The sequence below is a fragment of the Panthera uncia genome, chromosome A2 (assembly GCF_023721935.1).
Source record: "Panthera uncia isolate 11264 chromosome A2, Puncia_PCG_1.0, whole genome shotgun sequence".
NCBI classification, from domain to species: domain Eukaryota; kingdom Metazoa; phylum Chordata; class Mammalia; order Carnivora; family Felidae; genus Panthera; species Panthera uncia.
Window position 1 is genome coordinate 141011089 of NC_064816.1, and position 12130 is coordinate 141023218.

Sequence of the window (12130 nt, forward strand, 5' to 3'; positions counted from 1 at the left end):
ATGAGGTTGCAGCAGTGAGAGGAAACCCCCAAACGTGTCAAAGTTGCTAGTGGTTTTGAGGTTTAAAAAAAATGCAATCGTTCCTTTTCTTGCATATTCTTCAGAACTGATCCCGAGGGGGAAAAGAGGTTCATCGGGGAGTTCAGTTTGGTTTCATCGAACGAATCCAAACGCCTACTTTGTGCCACTGAGCCGCGCCGGGATGCGAAAGTGGAGCTCCCTGGTTAGTGTCTGGAAGAGCTCAGCCAGCTGGTGACCTAGGTGGGCAGGAGAGGTGGGGGCAGGTGAGCCCAGAGGCGTGCCACGGATGGGCTCCCGGAAGGAGAGCTTCCTGGAAGAGGCGACGCCGGCCTAAAGCACAGGGCCAACAGCCAGGAAGAGCAGGGCCCTGGGACCCGCCGTTGGGGATGTGGAGAAATGTTACCCTAATGAAAACATCACACCTTTCCACAAGAAGCTAGTGGATTGTTACGTCATGTACGTCTCAATGACCCAAAAGTTTCCTAAAATGCATCTAAAGTCAAATAGAAGAAAATTGGTTCCTTAATAGATAATAATTATTATTTATTTACTGCGTATCATTAATATGCAATGGAATCTGCAGGTATGCTATGCTCTTAAAAGATCTAACAGATTTTTTTTTAAACTGCGATTTTAATAATTTTTGGACTGCCTTAGCAGCAGTAGTGTTTTGCTCTAGTTTTAGATTGAGACGGACTAACTCAAAAATGGTTCGCAGTGAAAGGGTTCAATGTACAGTCAAAATTAGAATACTAGGTTCCTCCCCACCCCATGTCTCTCTCCTAGGAAATTGTATACATTTGATGTCATTTACAACAGACTCCTCGTTCCTCTCTTGATGTCCTTAAGTTATCGTGCATTTGTTGAAGGCTTAAAAAGGAACGGTACTACTATCCAAATTTGATATATAGCTGGCATTATGTATTAGTTTGCTAGGGTTACTGTAAAAAGTACCCTGGACTGGGTGGCTTAAACAACAAAAATTAAATTTTTTCACAGTTTTCCAGGTTGGAACTGTTTTCTCCTGAGGCCTCTTTCCTTGGCTTACTGACTTCTGTGTCCTCACAGGGCCTTTTTTTTCTGTGTCCACATACCCCTGGGGCGTCTCTTACTCTTCTTATAAGGACATCAGTCATATTGGATTAGGGCCCTATCTTTATGACCTCACTTAACCTTAATTATCTCTTTTTAAAAATTAATTTATTTATTCTTGAGAGCTCGTGAGCAGGGAAGGGGCAGAGAGAGGGAGAGAGAATCCCAAGCAGGCTCTGCATTGTCAGTGCAAAGCCCTATGTAGGGCTCGAACTCATGAACCTGTGAGATCATGATCTGAGTCGAAATTAAGAGTCCAATGCTTGGGGCGCCTGGGTGACTCAGTCGATAGGGCTTCTGACTTCAGCTCAGGTCATGGTCTCACAGCTTGTGAGTTCAAGCCCTGCATCAGGCTCTGTGCTGACAGCTCGGAGCCTGGAGCCTGCTTTGGATTCTGTGTCTCCCTCTCTCTCTGCCCCTACCCTGCTTGTGCTCTCTCTCTCAAATAAATAAACATTAAAACAAAAAAGAGTCCGACGCTTAACTCATGGAGCCACCCAGCTGCCCCTCACCTTAATTGTCTCCTTAAAGCCCTATCTGTGATTATAGTCAAATTGGGGGTTATTCATTCAACGTATGAATTTGGGGGAACACAATCCAGTCTATAACACATTAGACCCACGTATGTTAATCTATATATGGTATGTGATACGATACGTGTAAAAGACACTGAAAAAAATGAATGAATACCTCAGAGGCTTAGATTTTATAGGCATTAAAATTTAAGGAAAATACAGTGTATACAAATTTCAAGAAAATAAAAAAAAAGATTAGGGCAGAATGCACCCTATTGACACAGGGGGTAAATACCATAACCTTTCATAGAAATAATTTACGTAAATCTTCCAAAAGCTTAGAAATCCTAGAAGTGTTTGCCGGTTCCTGTCACAGTTACTGAAGTGTATGTCATAATAGGTTGCCAAGGAAATTGTCATACACATGGAGTGAAGTACTTCTCTGTCATCTTCATTCTTTCGAGCATGCTTTATTTCCAAAGCGAGAAGCCATCATGGGAGACCTTTTTTCCTTATTTTGGGAGGTGGATCCTCCTCCCCTACCTTTAAGTTTTCCTATTCCAAGTCAGGATAATGAATGCCAGAAGGATGACTCTTGCGGGGCAATAGGGAGCTTCCTGCTTTGGTATTTTGTCATTATATTGGTCCTGATGTTCTTTTCGCGGGCTTCTGTCTGGGTAGGCTATCCGATTTCATTTTATATAATATGTTTACTGTAGAATAGGGGATTTTCCATAAAATAAATTCACTTTACTTCGATCCAACTACTTTTTAAAAGTTATTTTAAAAATAATGCAATCTCGCTCTAGAGCATCCAAGAATATGGAAAAGGATGAAGAAGAAAATTTAAGCTAATGTAATCCTATTCTCTAGAGATAACCGTTGTTAACATTTTGGAGTATATTCTAGTTTTTTTTTTCTTTTTCTCTATCTCAATATATTTCTCTCCATTTCTCCTTGATCTTACATTGTCGGCATTGTATTGTACATATTTTTGTATCCTGCTTTTTCAAAACTTAGTATTATATTGCAACACTTCCTCAAATCGTATTCACACAGCAGCACTCCTCATGACTGCATGACTGTCTTGTGGTTGCACCAGAACAAATCTGTGATTCTGAGACATTTAGGTTTGCAGTTTGTCCATAGGCTATGTAATGCTGGGATGAACTTCCCTACTGGTGAATGACCTCCACATTCCTTTTGTAGCCACGTAATTCTAATCAAAGATACTAAAGTTGTCGTATTTATAGAAGACGTGTTGTAGGATTTGGGAGTTTGTAGAATGAGGCACTATACTCTCCCGACAGATAAGATGTAGAAATAAACTAAACAGAACGAAGGTCGGCATTCTAGACCACCTACTAGCAGAAGAAAATACCATCCTCTTAGGAAGGAGATAGCCCAAATTTTCAGGACTGTGAATCTCCAACATATTATGAGTAACCGAGCTCTTATAAATTGCTGACATGGAGTCCTTGCTGGCCATTCATACAGGTTGATGATTACTCAAACCTCCATCATTTGGCATTACAGTCAGAACACAGGGCTGGCAATGGGCAGCTAGACCGAGTGCTGCATCAGCTCTAGAAGGAGAGCAGGAGGGTTGGTCTATCTATGCCAGCTGGATTCCATTATGATAATCAGAGACTCTTCCCCTCACCACCTCTTCCCCCTGAGAAGTTTCATCTAAAGTCTAAATGCTTCTTCAAGTAGATACTTTGCCAAAAGGAGATTTAGAATAGTGATCGCTGATATGTGTCCTAAACTCCCTAGCTAAGTATATTGAATTTGTCTGGATGGGCCAAAAAAGATACTTTAGAAAATTAACAAAAAATTGAAATTGATTCCTGGCAATTTCCTCATGAAGACCACTTACGAGGTCTAAGCTATTCTTCTGCTCCTTTGCTTGCGTCAGCTCTTTGGAGTCCCAGAGTCCTGAGCTTCAAGGACCTGAAGAGAGCACGTTGTCCTGCTTCCTTTCTGTAGGCGAGTAAGGTATCAGTATCCCTCCTTTTTTTTTTTTTTTAATTGATAAACCCCAAGGAAATCAAGTGACTTGTCCAATGTCACACAAGTGGTTAGTGACAGAGGAGATATAGACCATGGTTTCCTGCCATATACTTCGTTTGCTTCAAAGCATAGCTGAAATGTTGAATTAAATCTATTCAGTGCTGATTAAAACCTTAATTATCTTAGAGGTTTCGTCTTTCGCTTTGTATCCTTATGGCAGTTACAATTGGTTGAACTGCTTCTTCTGAAGGGTCCCAGATTTGAAATCTGAGAACCATATGAGAGCTAGTCAAGGAGGATGGAATTTTTCTTTCACTTTGAACTTCATTTTCTCTGCTAACCTATGAGCCTTTATTTACAAACCTTGAAGTAATGGTAAAAGTGTGATGGAAATGTGGTGGTAATTATCCTCCACTGCGAAGCACAGGGATTTCCTCTGGATTTGCCACTCTTCAGGATGCATGTACTTTTTTGCTTTCAGAGACTATGAATACTATATTTAGTTTACACATTTGTTTAGTGTTTATTCAGACTGCTGGTGCCGGTATTTTTCCCAACAATGCCAGTCCAAAGCTTCTTGTTTTGCATATGTGGAAACTGAGTTTAAGAGGTGTTAAGTGAATCGGAGAAATTGCAGAGTTGTCCCCTGGTAGCCTTAGCCTAGATCTCTCCTCTGTTCTACCCTACTCCTCAGGGCAGGCTCTGCTGCTGTTTTCACTCACGGAGTCACACACAGATAGTTAATAAAATGCTTTTGATAACCACAGTTCGTATGATTCCACTTAGCTTGATGCAAAATCTTTCTCAGGATTTTGTGATTATGTTTTAATGTGACATTAAGTCAAATATAGAGGCTTTCTGTGAAAATGATATAAACCTAATAAATGTTTTTAAACATTCCCCCTTCCTCATCCATTACAAAAGTATGCATTATAGAAAACGTAGAAATTATAGAAAAGTGCAAGCAATGAAATAAAAATCACTCCAGATTACATGGAAATAGCCAACTACTATAATTTTTAGGCTTATAAACTGCTAATCATTTAATAATTATCTCTATACATATTCAATTTAAAATAAGCCCCCCCCATCATTTCTAAAAGAGTCGTTTCTTTTATATATATATGTATATGTATGGATATGTATGTGTATATATGTACATATATGTATGTATATATGTATTATATATTAAATATACATTAAAATATATATTAAATTAAATATATATTATATATAAATTAATATGTATTATACTTATAAATATATATAATATATATAAATTTCTGTATAATATATAAATTTATAAATATATATTTATATATATTATATAAAAATATATAGGTTAATATATATTAAAATAAATATATATTAAATATACATACATATATACATATATATACATATATATACACATACATATATGTACATATATATTTAATTTAAATCCAAGTTAGTTAACATATAGTGTAATAATGATTTCAGGAATAGAATTTAATGATTCATGACTTACATATAACACCCAGTGCTCATCCCAACAAGTGCCCTCCTTAATGCCCATTGCATCTTTTGTTCAAAAGAGTGGTTTCTTAAAAGAAGATTCCATTCTTAAGGTTTTCAGAGAATGGTTGCCGTAACCCAAAAAGGAGAGAGGCACCTTGTTAAAGACACTTGCCTGCTATTGCAGAGATCAGATATTAAGAAAGGAATGGGCCAAGGGTCCTGGATTGTAGTTATGAATACCCAAGTACAGCACTTTCTACCCGAAGGAAGTTGGACTTTCTACAAAAATTCATTTTTTTCCTAACTGGAGACAACTTAAAAAGTTATAAGGAAAACTATCACTCTTTCACTCAAACTCAACCATTGCTAACACTTGTGGACATTGCTTAGTCTTTTTTCATATTTTTAGTGAACTTGTGATCATACTGCATATACAAATTTGCATCTTGATTTTTTAAATTTTATTTTTAATTTTTTTAAATTTACATCCAAATTAGTTAGCATATAGTGCAACAGTGGTTTCAGGAGTAGATTCCTTAGTGCCCCTTTACCCTTTTAGCCCATCCCCCCTCCCACAACCCCTCCAGTAACCCTCAGTTTGTTCTCCATATTTATGAGTCTCTTCTGTTTTGTCCTCCTCCGTTTTTATATTATTTTTGTTTCCCTTCCTTTATGTTCATCTGTTTTGTCTCTTGGATTCCTCCTATGAGTGAAGTCATAGGATTTTTGTCTTTCTCTGACTAATTTCACTTAACATAATACCCTCCAGTTCCATCCATGTAGTTGCAAATGGCAAGATTTCATTCTTTTTGATTCCCGAGTAATACTCCATTGTGTGTGTGTGTGTATATATATATATATATATATATATATATATATATATATATATTTATATACACACCACATCTTCTTTATCCATTCATCCATCGATGGACATTTGGGCTCTTTCCATATTTTGGCTATTGTTGATAGTGCTGCTATAAACATGGGGGTGCATGTGTCCCTTCGAAACAATACACCTGTATCCCTTGGATAAATGCCTAGTAGTGCAATTGCTGGGTCGTAGGGTATTTCTATTTTTAATTTTTTGAGGAAGCTCCATACTGTTTTCCAGAGTGGCTGTACCAGCTTGCATTCCCATGCATCTTGATTTTTAACTTAATATTATAACATGCATTTTCTTATGTTGTGACATGCCTTCATTATAATAGTTTTTACAACTATATATGATGATTGTACCATAATTTATGTAACCATTGCCTCCTTTTGAATTTTGCGTTTTATATTATCTTAATTACTTTCTGATTATTTTTGTGCATAGTCTTCTCTCTTTGGGGGATTATTCCCTGGATTATTAGATTCCTAGTGAGAATTATTGTGTGTCAAAAGTATTACCAGTATTTCTAAAATTTTGATACATTCTGAAAGAGTTGCTTTATATTTATATCTTTTGGCAAAATCACGTTCAGCATCAAAAAATGGGGCATGGATCTGAACAATGGAACAGACTTATTTATGGAATATTGGGCTAGAATATTTGAAATTGGAACTCTTCAAAGAAATCCATTTCTTTTTTGCTGCAAGATTCACAGATAATGCGTCATGGTTGCCTTTTGGAGGAAAGTTCCTGAAGGATTTAGGAGATATTAAGTTTATGAACTTTGGTAAAGATCTTCAAAGATAATAGAAAAGGAGACCTGATGAAATGTCCTTTACAAAGTAATTTAAGGGGTGCCGGGGTGCCTCACAGTCTGTTAAGCGTCTGACTTCAGCTCAGGTCATGATCTCACAGTTCACGAGTTCGAGCTGTACTGACAGCTCAGAGCCTGGAGACTGCTTCACATTCTGTGCTCCCTCTCTCTCTGCCCCTTCCCCACTCACACTGTCTGTCTCTCTCTCTCTTTCAAAACTAAATAAACATTAAAAAAAAATTTTTTTAAGTAATTTAAAATCAATCCCAGTACCATCAAATCTGTTTTTAAATGATATTTAGGGGCACCTGGGTGGATCAGTCGGTTCAGTATCCGACTCCTGATTTCTGCTTGGGTCATGATCCCAGGTTCAGGGGAATCAACACTGAGCATAGAGCCTGTTTGAGATTCTCTCCCTCCCTCTGTCCCTGCCCCTCTCCCCCACTCAAGTTCTCTCTCTCTCTCAAAAAAAAAAAAAAAAAAAAGAAAAAAGATGTTTAAATAACATGTCTTTGCAATGTGAATACAGGAAAACTTTATAACCTACAGATCCTTATCAGTATTGTTTTCTCTCAAGTCTTTGTTCCATTTGGTTTGGTTCAAAACACATTGGAAGATTTGGCATCAAAGCCTGATCTTCAGTGGGCAGCAGAAGGATCACTGTAATGGAAACTCAGTAAGAATTTATTGAATCGTACTGAATGTTTAAAATTAGACATTGTCCAAGAGTCTAGGGCAGCAGTGGAATTTTTTTTAAATTTTTAATGTTTATTTATTATTATTGAGAGACAGAGAGAAACAGAGCATGAGCAGGGGAGGGGCAGAGAGAGGGGGAGAGACACAAAATCTGAAGCGGGGTCCAGGCTCTGAGCCGTCAGCACAGAGACCGACACAGGGCTCGAACTCACAAACCATGAGATCATGACCTGCGCTGAAGTCGGACGCTTAACCGACTGAGCCTTCCAGGTGCCCCTAGGGCAGCAGTGTTTTACAAGTAAATGTAAGCGAAAACCAACCAACTGAGATTGCTATTACTAATCTGTATTTCTGAAGCAGATGTCAGAGAAGAAAAAGGAGGAAGACAGTGGGACCAGCACCTCGGTCAGTAAAGGTGAGCGTGGGTACATATTTGGTATTGGACTGTGATGAGAGAAATATGTGCTGAATGTGGAAAGCAAAGTACAGAGGAGAACAGCCCAGAATGGTTATAGGGCCTCCCCAGACCTGTGGTGGCCCCTTGCGGGAGCTCCTTGCTTTAGCCCAGGACAGCTTACCTGCTTTTGCAGAGCCGCTAGAGGCTATAAATTACTGGTAGGTAGAGCTCAAGCTCTCGCTTCATTCCTCAACATTCTCCCTTCACATAGCTCCCTTTTCATATACCTTTATTGTTCGGGTTGCTACAGCACTGTGAGCTTTGTATGACATCTTTTTAATTTTTTTTTTAACATTTATTTATTTTTGAGACAGAGAGAGATAGAGCATGAGCAGGGGAGGGGCAGAGAGAGAGGGAGACACAGAATCCGAAACAGACTCCAGGCTCTGAGCTGTCAGCCCAGAGCCCGACGCGGGGCTCGAACTCACGGACCGTGAGATCATGACTCATGGACCGTGAGATCATGACCTGAGCCGAAGTCGGACACCCAACCGACTGAGCCACCCAGGCGCCCCATGTATGACATCTTTTTAAATAACCTATAAGCTGGGGTGTGCTGTTAAGTGTTTTAACAACTGACTCCCCAAAAATGTGGATGTGTGTCTACGTGGGGTTTTTTTAAATGTCGCTGACATGAAGGATGTATGTCGCACAATTTACAAGTAACAAAACATGTAATACACTTTATAGTAAATTCCACATAGATCGCCAGTTGTAGCTAAATGCTTTCCTTGATTTTTGCCAGACCCTTGCATCCTTGGCTGGCCTGTGGCTGCAACGGACGAACAAGTGTAGCTCCAAAACGAATGTTCTTTTCCTTTAAGTTAAGGAGTAAGATGAAAGAAACAAGATGTATGTTAGAACTTAACCTGGTTGTCAATGATGTGACTTCTTTGCTGAATTGGATAATAGTTTTAGAATACTCTGGAAGCATATTTCCCTTGTTTTTGGGTGCTATTCAGAATGTGGTGGCTACAGGATGACACTTTTTTTTTTTTAAGTTTATTTGTTTATTTTGAGAGAGAGAGAGCACACATGTGTGGGCAGAGGAGGGACAGAGAGAAAACCCCAAGCAGGTTCCATGCCCAGCACAGAGCCCAACATGGGGCTCAATCCCATGACCCGGGAGATCATCACCTGCCACAACCAAGAGTCGGACACGCAACCAATGAGCCACCCAGGCACCCCATGACACTTTTATTTTTTAGTTTATTTCATTTTTTTAAAAGTTTATTTATTTGAGAGAGAGGGAGGGGGACGGGGAGAGGAGAGAGAGAATCCCAAGCAGGCCTTGCACTGTCAGTGAGGACCCCAATGCAGGACTTGAATTCAAGAACCAGAGATTATGACCTGAGCTGAAGTCAAGAGCCACCCAGGCGCCCTGCCCATGACACTTCGAAATGTAACCTATGTTAGTAACCTGTTTTTCATCACTTTAAGCCTAGACAATCCACAAAACCATAAACCGAGACCTGATTTTTAGTGCTTGTTGATTTCTACACCATCCATCAAAACTGATTTCAAATTACCAGTGTGATGTTACAGGGGAGAGATGCAGGGTAGCACATGATTACGTGGTATTTCCAACCAGATAGGACAGAAATAGCTTTAAGAGCCTACCTCATAATAAAATGTAATAAAATAATTAGGAAGTGATTAGTTTTGAATATTTATCACATTTATGTAACCTAAATTGATTTAATGGCGCGTTTGTATAATTTCATTTTTACTAATGGCTGTGTTTTAACAGCTATCTTATTAAACTCCTGAAAGCTTCACAATCTGTTTTTGCCAGCCAGCTGGGCAAAAGACAACTCCAGCACACTCACTGTGTAGAGAAAAGATCCTTTTTAGTTTCCCGCTACCCAAATCACATTCACATACATACTGGAATCTTTAAGACTTCGAGGCAAGGTTAAAAAGGGTCCTTCTCGGGGCGCCTGGGTGGCTCAGTTGGTTAGGCGGCCGACTTCGGCTCAGGTCATGATCTCACGGTCCGTGAGTTCGAGCCCTGCGTCGGGCTCTGGGCTGACCGCTCAGAGCCTGGAGCCTGCCTCAGATTCTGTGTCTCCCTCTCTCTCTGCCCCTCCCCCGTTCATGCTCTGTCTCTCTCTGTCTCAAAAATAAATAAACGTTAAAAAAAAAAAAAAAAGGGTCCTTCTCTGGAAAGGCTTAGAGGCCTTTCCCTTGGTCTTATATCGGGGGCCCACAAAACTTCAAAAGCCGTGTGTCAAGCTTCCATTTGACCCTTCTGGTCTTTAGGAGATTTGGTGTACAAGTGGTATAGATGCAAGGAGACGCCAACACTTGCAAGTGAGTGGAGAAAAGTGGTGGCTTGGCAAATGGCAACTGAGAGTGAGTCCACACGTGCCATAGGCTTCCTTAGGGAATATGAAGTTCCGGTGACCAATAATATGCCTAACATATTCATCTGTTTCCTTGGCTGTTAGCAAGCAAAGATACTTCCTTTAAGCGGCAAAGCAAAGATGGTGACTGGGCCTCTTTACAAATGATGAAAAAACCAAAGCAGAGCCAACTCACCCCTGTAACTGAGTCTGAACTGGCTTTGGTCAACGCCTCTCTGGAACAAAGACGAGCCAGGCTCCATTCTCAATTCAGCCGGGTGAATCAGACCCAACGTGATAGTGATTCTACCGAGTGTGACGGTGAAGAATCTAACTCGGGAGCCTCTTCGTGGAAGGAGAGTGAAAGTGAACATCACCCATCGCCAGCTAGTATTCAGAAGAGGAAAATAGCTCAGAGGCAAAGGAATGCGGGAAGCTACCAAACCAGGGAAAGGCCCTGCCTCCACTGCAAAGCCATGAGAACCAGTGAGTGGTTGACACGCCATTTCCTTCAAAACACTTCAGGAACAACCCACACGAAGGCAGATATTCAAGAGGAAAATCGTGTACCTGACATTAGCACAAAATACAGCAAAATTTGAATTTTATCAAGTCCTTACCTTACGCGAAGCCAAATGAAAGAGACGAATAAAACACAAAAAAAATCACCAGAGCTCTAGGTAGGGAGGCTTTTACAATAGAGTCTCTCTACTAACAACAAAAACATACTTGGAACCCAAAAGGTAAAATTTCTGATAATCCTTTGTCCAAAAACAGGCCAGTGAATTTGTTTATGGCACCGTTAGAACATCAAAGATCTGCATCTCCTATGGGTTTTGTTTTTTTTTTTTCAAAAGAGCAGAAGACATATATTATTCCTTGCGTATTTGTATTTTGTTTATGTCTGTACTACAAACAAGGAAGCTCTTTGAAAATATACTTATGTTCACAAGCCATTTAAATGTATTCGTATGTTTTGACGGTCTGACTGACTGAATGAATTCGGTGACATTGGTTGGCATGGAATGGACCACATTCTCCAGGTCCATATTTTCAGGTGACTCTATCTGAGCTGCATTGTTGCACATGCATCAGCTACAGTTGGTGAGGAGGAAGAAAGCCTGGAGAAAGACCCGAATAAGTTTTGGGCAATCTAATGTACAGCATAGGGACTCTGGTTAACAATACTCTTACAATGCCATCGTTGAAAGTTGCTAAGAGTAAATCTGAAAGGTTCTCACCACACACAGCAAAATGGCAATCATGCGAGGTGATGGAGTGCTAAATAATCTTATTGTGGTAATCTGTCACAATATATATGTGTATCAAATCATCATGTTATACACCTTAAACTATACATGTTATAGATTATGCATGTTATACGCCAGTAAAGTTGGAATTATATCTCAGCAAAGTTGAGATTAAAGAATTAAAAAAAAACTATGCCACAAAGTGCTACCAAAAAAAAAAAAAATCTATCAACCATTGCTTGAAAAGAAAAAGACTATTGTAATAGGGGTTAAATCTGTTGCCACTGGGGAGAAAATCAAGCTCAGCTCCAAATACAGCAAGGACGAGGGGTGATTTACAGCCAAGGAGCAGGATGGGGGGTGGTTAATGAATGGAAAATTACTAAGAGGAGACATCAAGGGTAGAGGATTCTCAACAAACTGACCTAACAGGATTCTTGCTAAAGATAGTCAAGGATTTAGGCATCAAAGATAGAAGAAGAGAATATTGATCAGATATTAAGGGTAGGGAGCTCTCACTAAACTTACTTAAGCTGGATTCTTGCTAAAA

The 12130-nt window shown here is 39.6% G+C and overlaps 1 protein-coding gene across 5 annotated transcripts; it reads left to right on the forward strand.

The window, feature by feature from the left end:
- The first annotated feature begins 140 nt into the window (after positions 1-140).
- SSMEM1 (serine rich single-pass membrane protein 1) lies at positions 141-11286 on the forward strand. 5 transcript variants are annotated; one of them, XM_049641869.1, is made up of 3 exons: positions 141-223; positions 7889-7943; positions 10436-11286. In XM_049641869.1, exons 1-3 carry the CDS (start codon positions 203-205, stop codon positions 10930-10932), a joined length of 573 nt encoding a protein of 190 aa, XP_049497826.1. In that variant the 5' UTR covers positions 141-202; the 3' UTR covers positions 10933-11286. The 5 variants fall into 5 exon arrangements, with proteins under 5 accessions (XP_049497826.1, XP_049497825.1, XP_049497827.1 ...); XM_049641868.1 differs by lacking the exon at positions 141-223 and adding an exon at positions 487-604 and having other exon boundaries at positions 7886-7943; XM_049641870.1 differs by lacking the exon at positions 141-223 and adding an exon at positions 487-604.
- Positions 11287-12130: the final 844 nt, after the last annotated feature.

Bases quoted from the DNA above. Each gene is read 5' to 3' on its own strand.
- SSMEM1 (XM_049641866.1), top strand. From the start codon at position 2,123: ATGGGAGACCTTTTTTCCTTATTTTGGGAGGTGGATCCTCCTCCCCTA. The intron at 2,306-7,885 runs GTAGGCTATCCG...GTATTTCTGAAG, and splicing joins TTTCGCGGGCTTCTGTCTGG to CAGATGTCAGAGAAGAAAAA. The intron at 7,944-10,435 runs GTGAGCGTGGGT...CTTGGCTGTTAG, and splicing joins CAGCACCTCGGTCAGTAAAG to CAAGCAAAGATACTTCCTTT.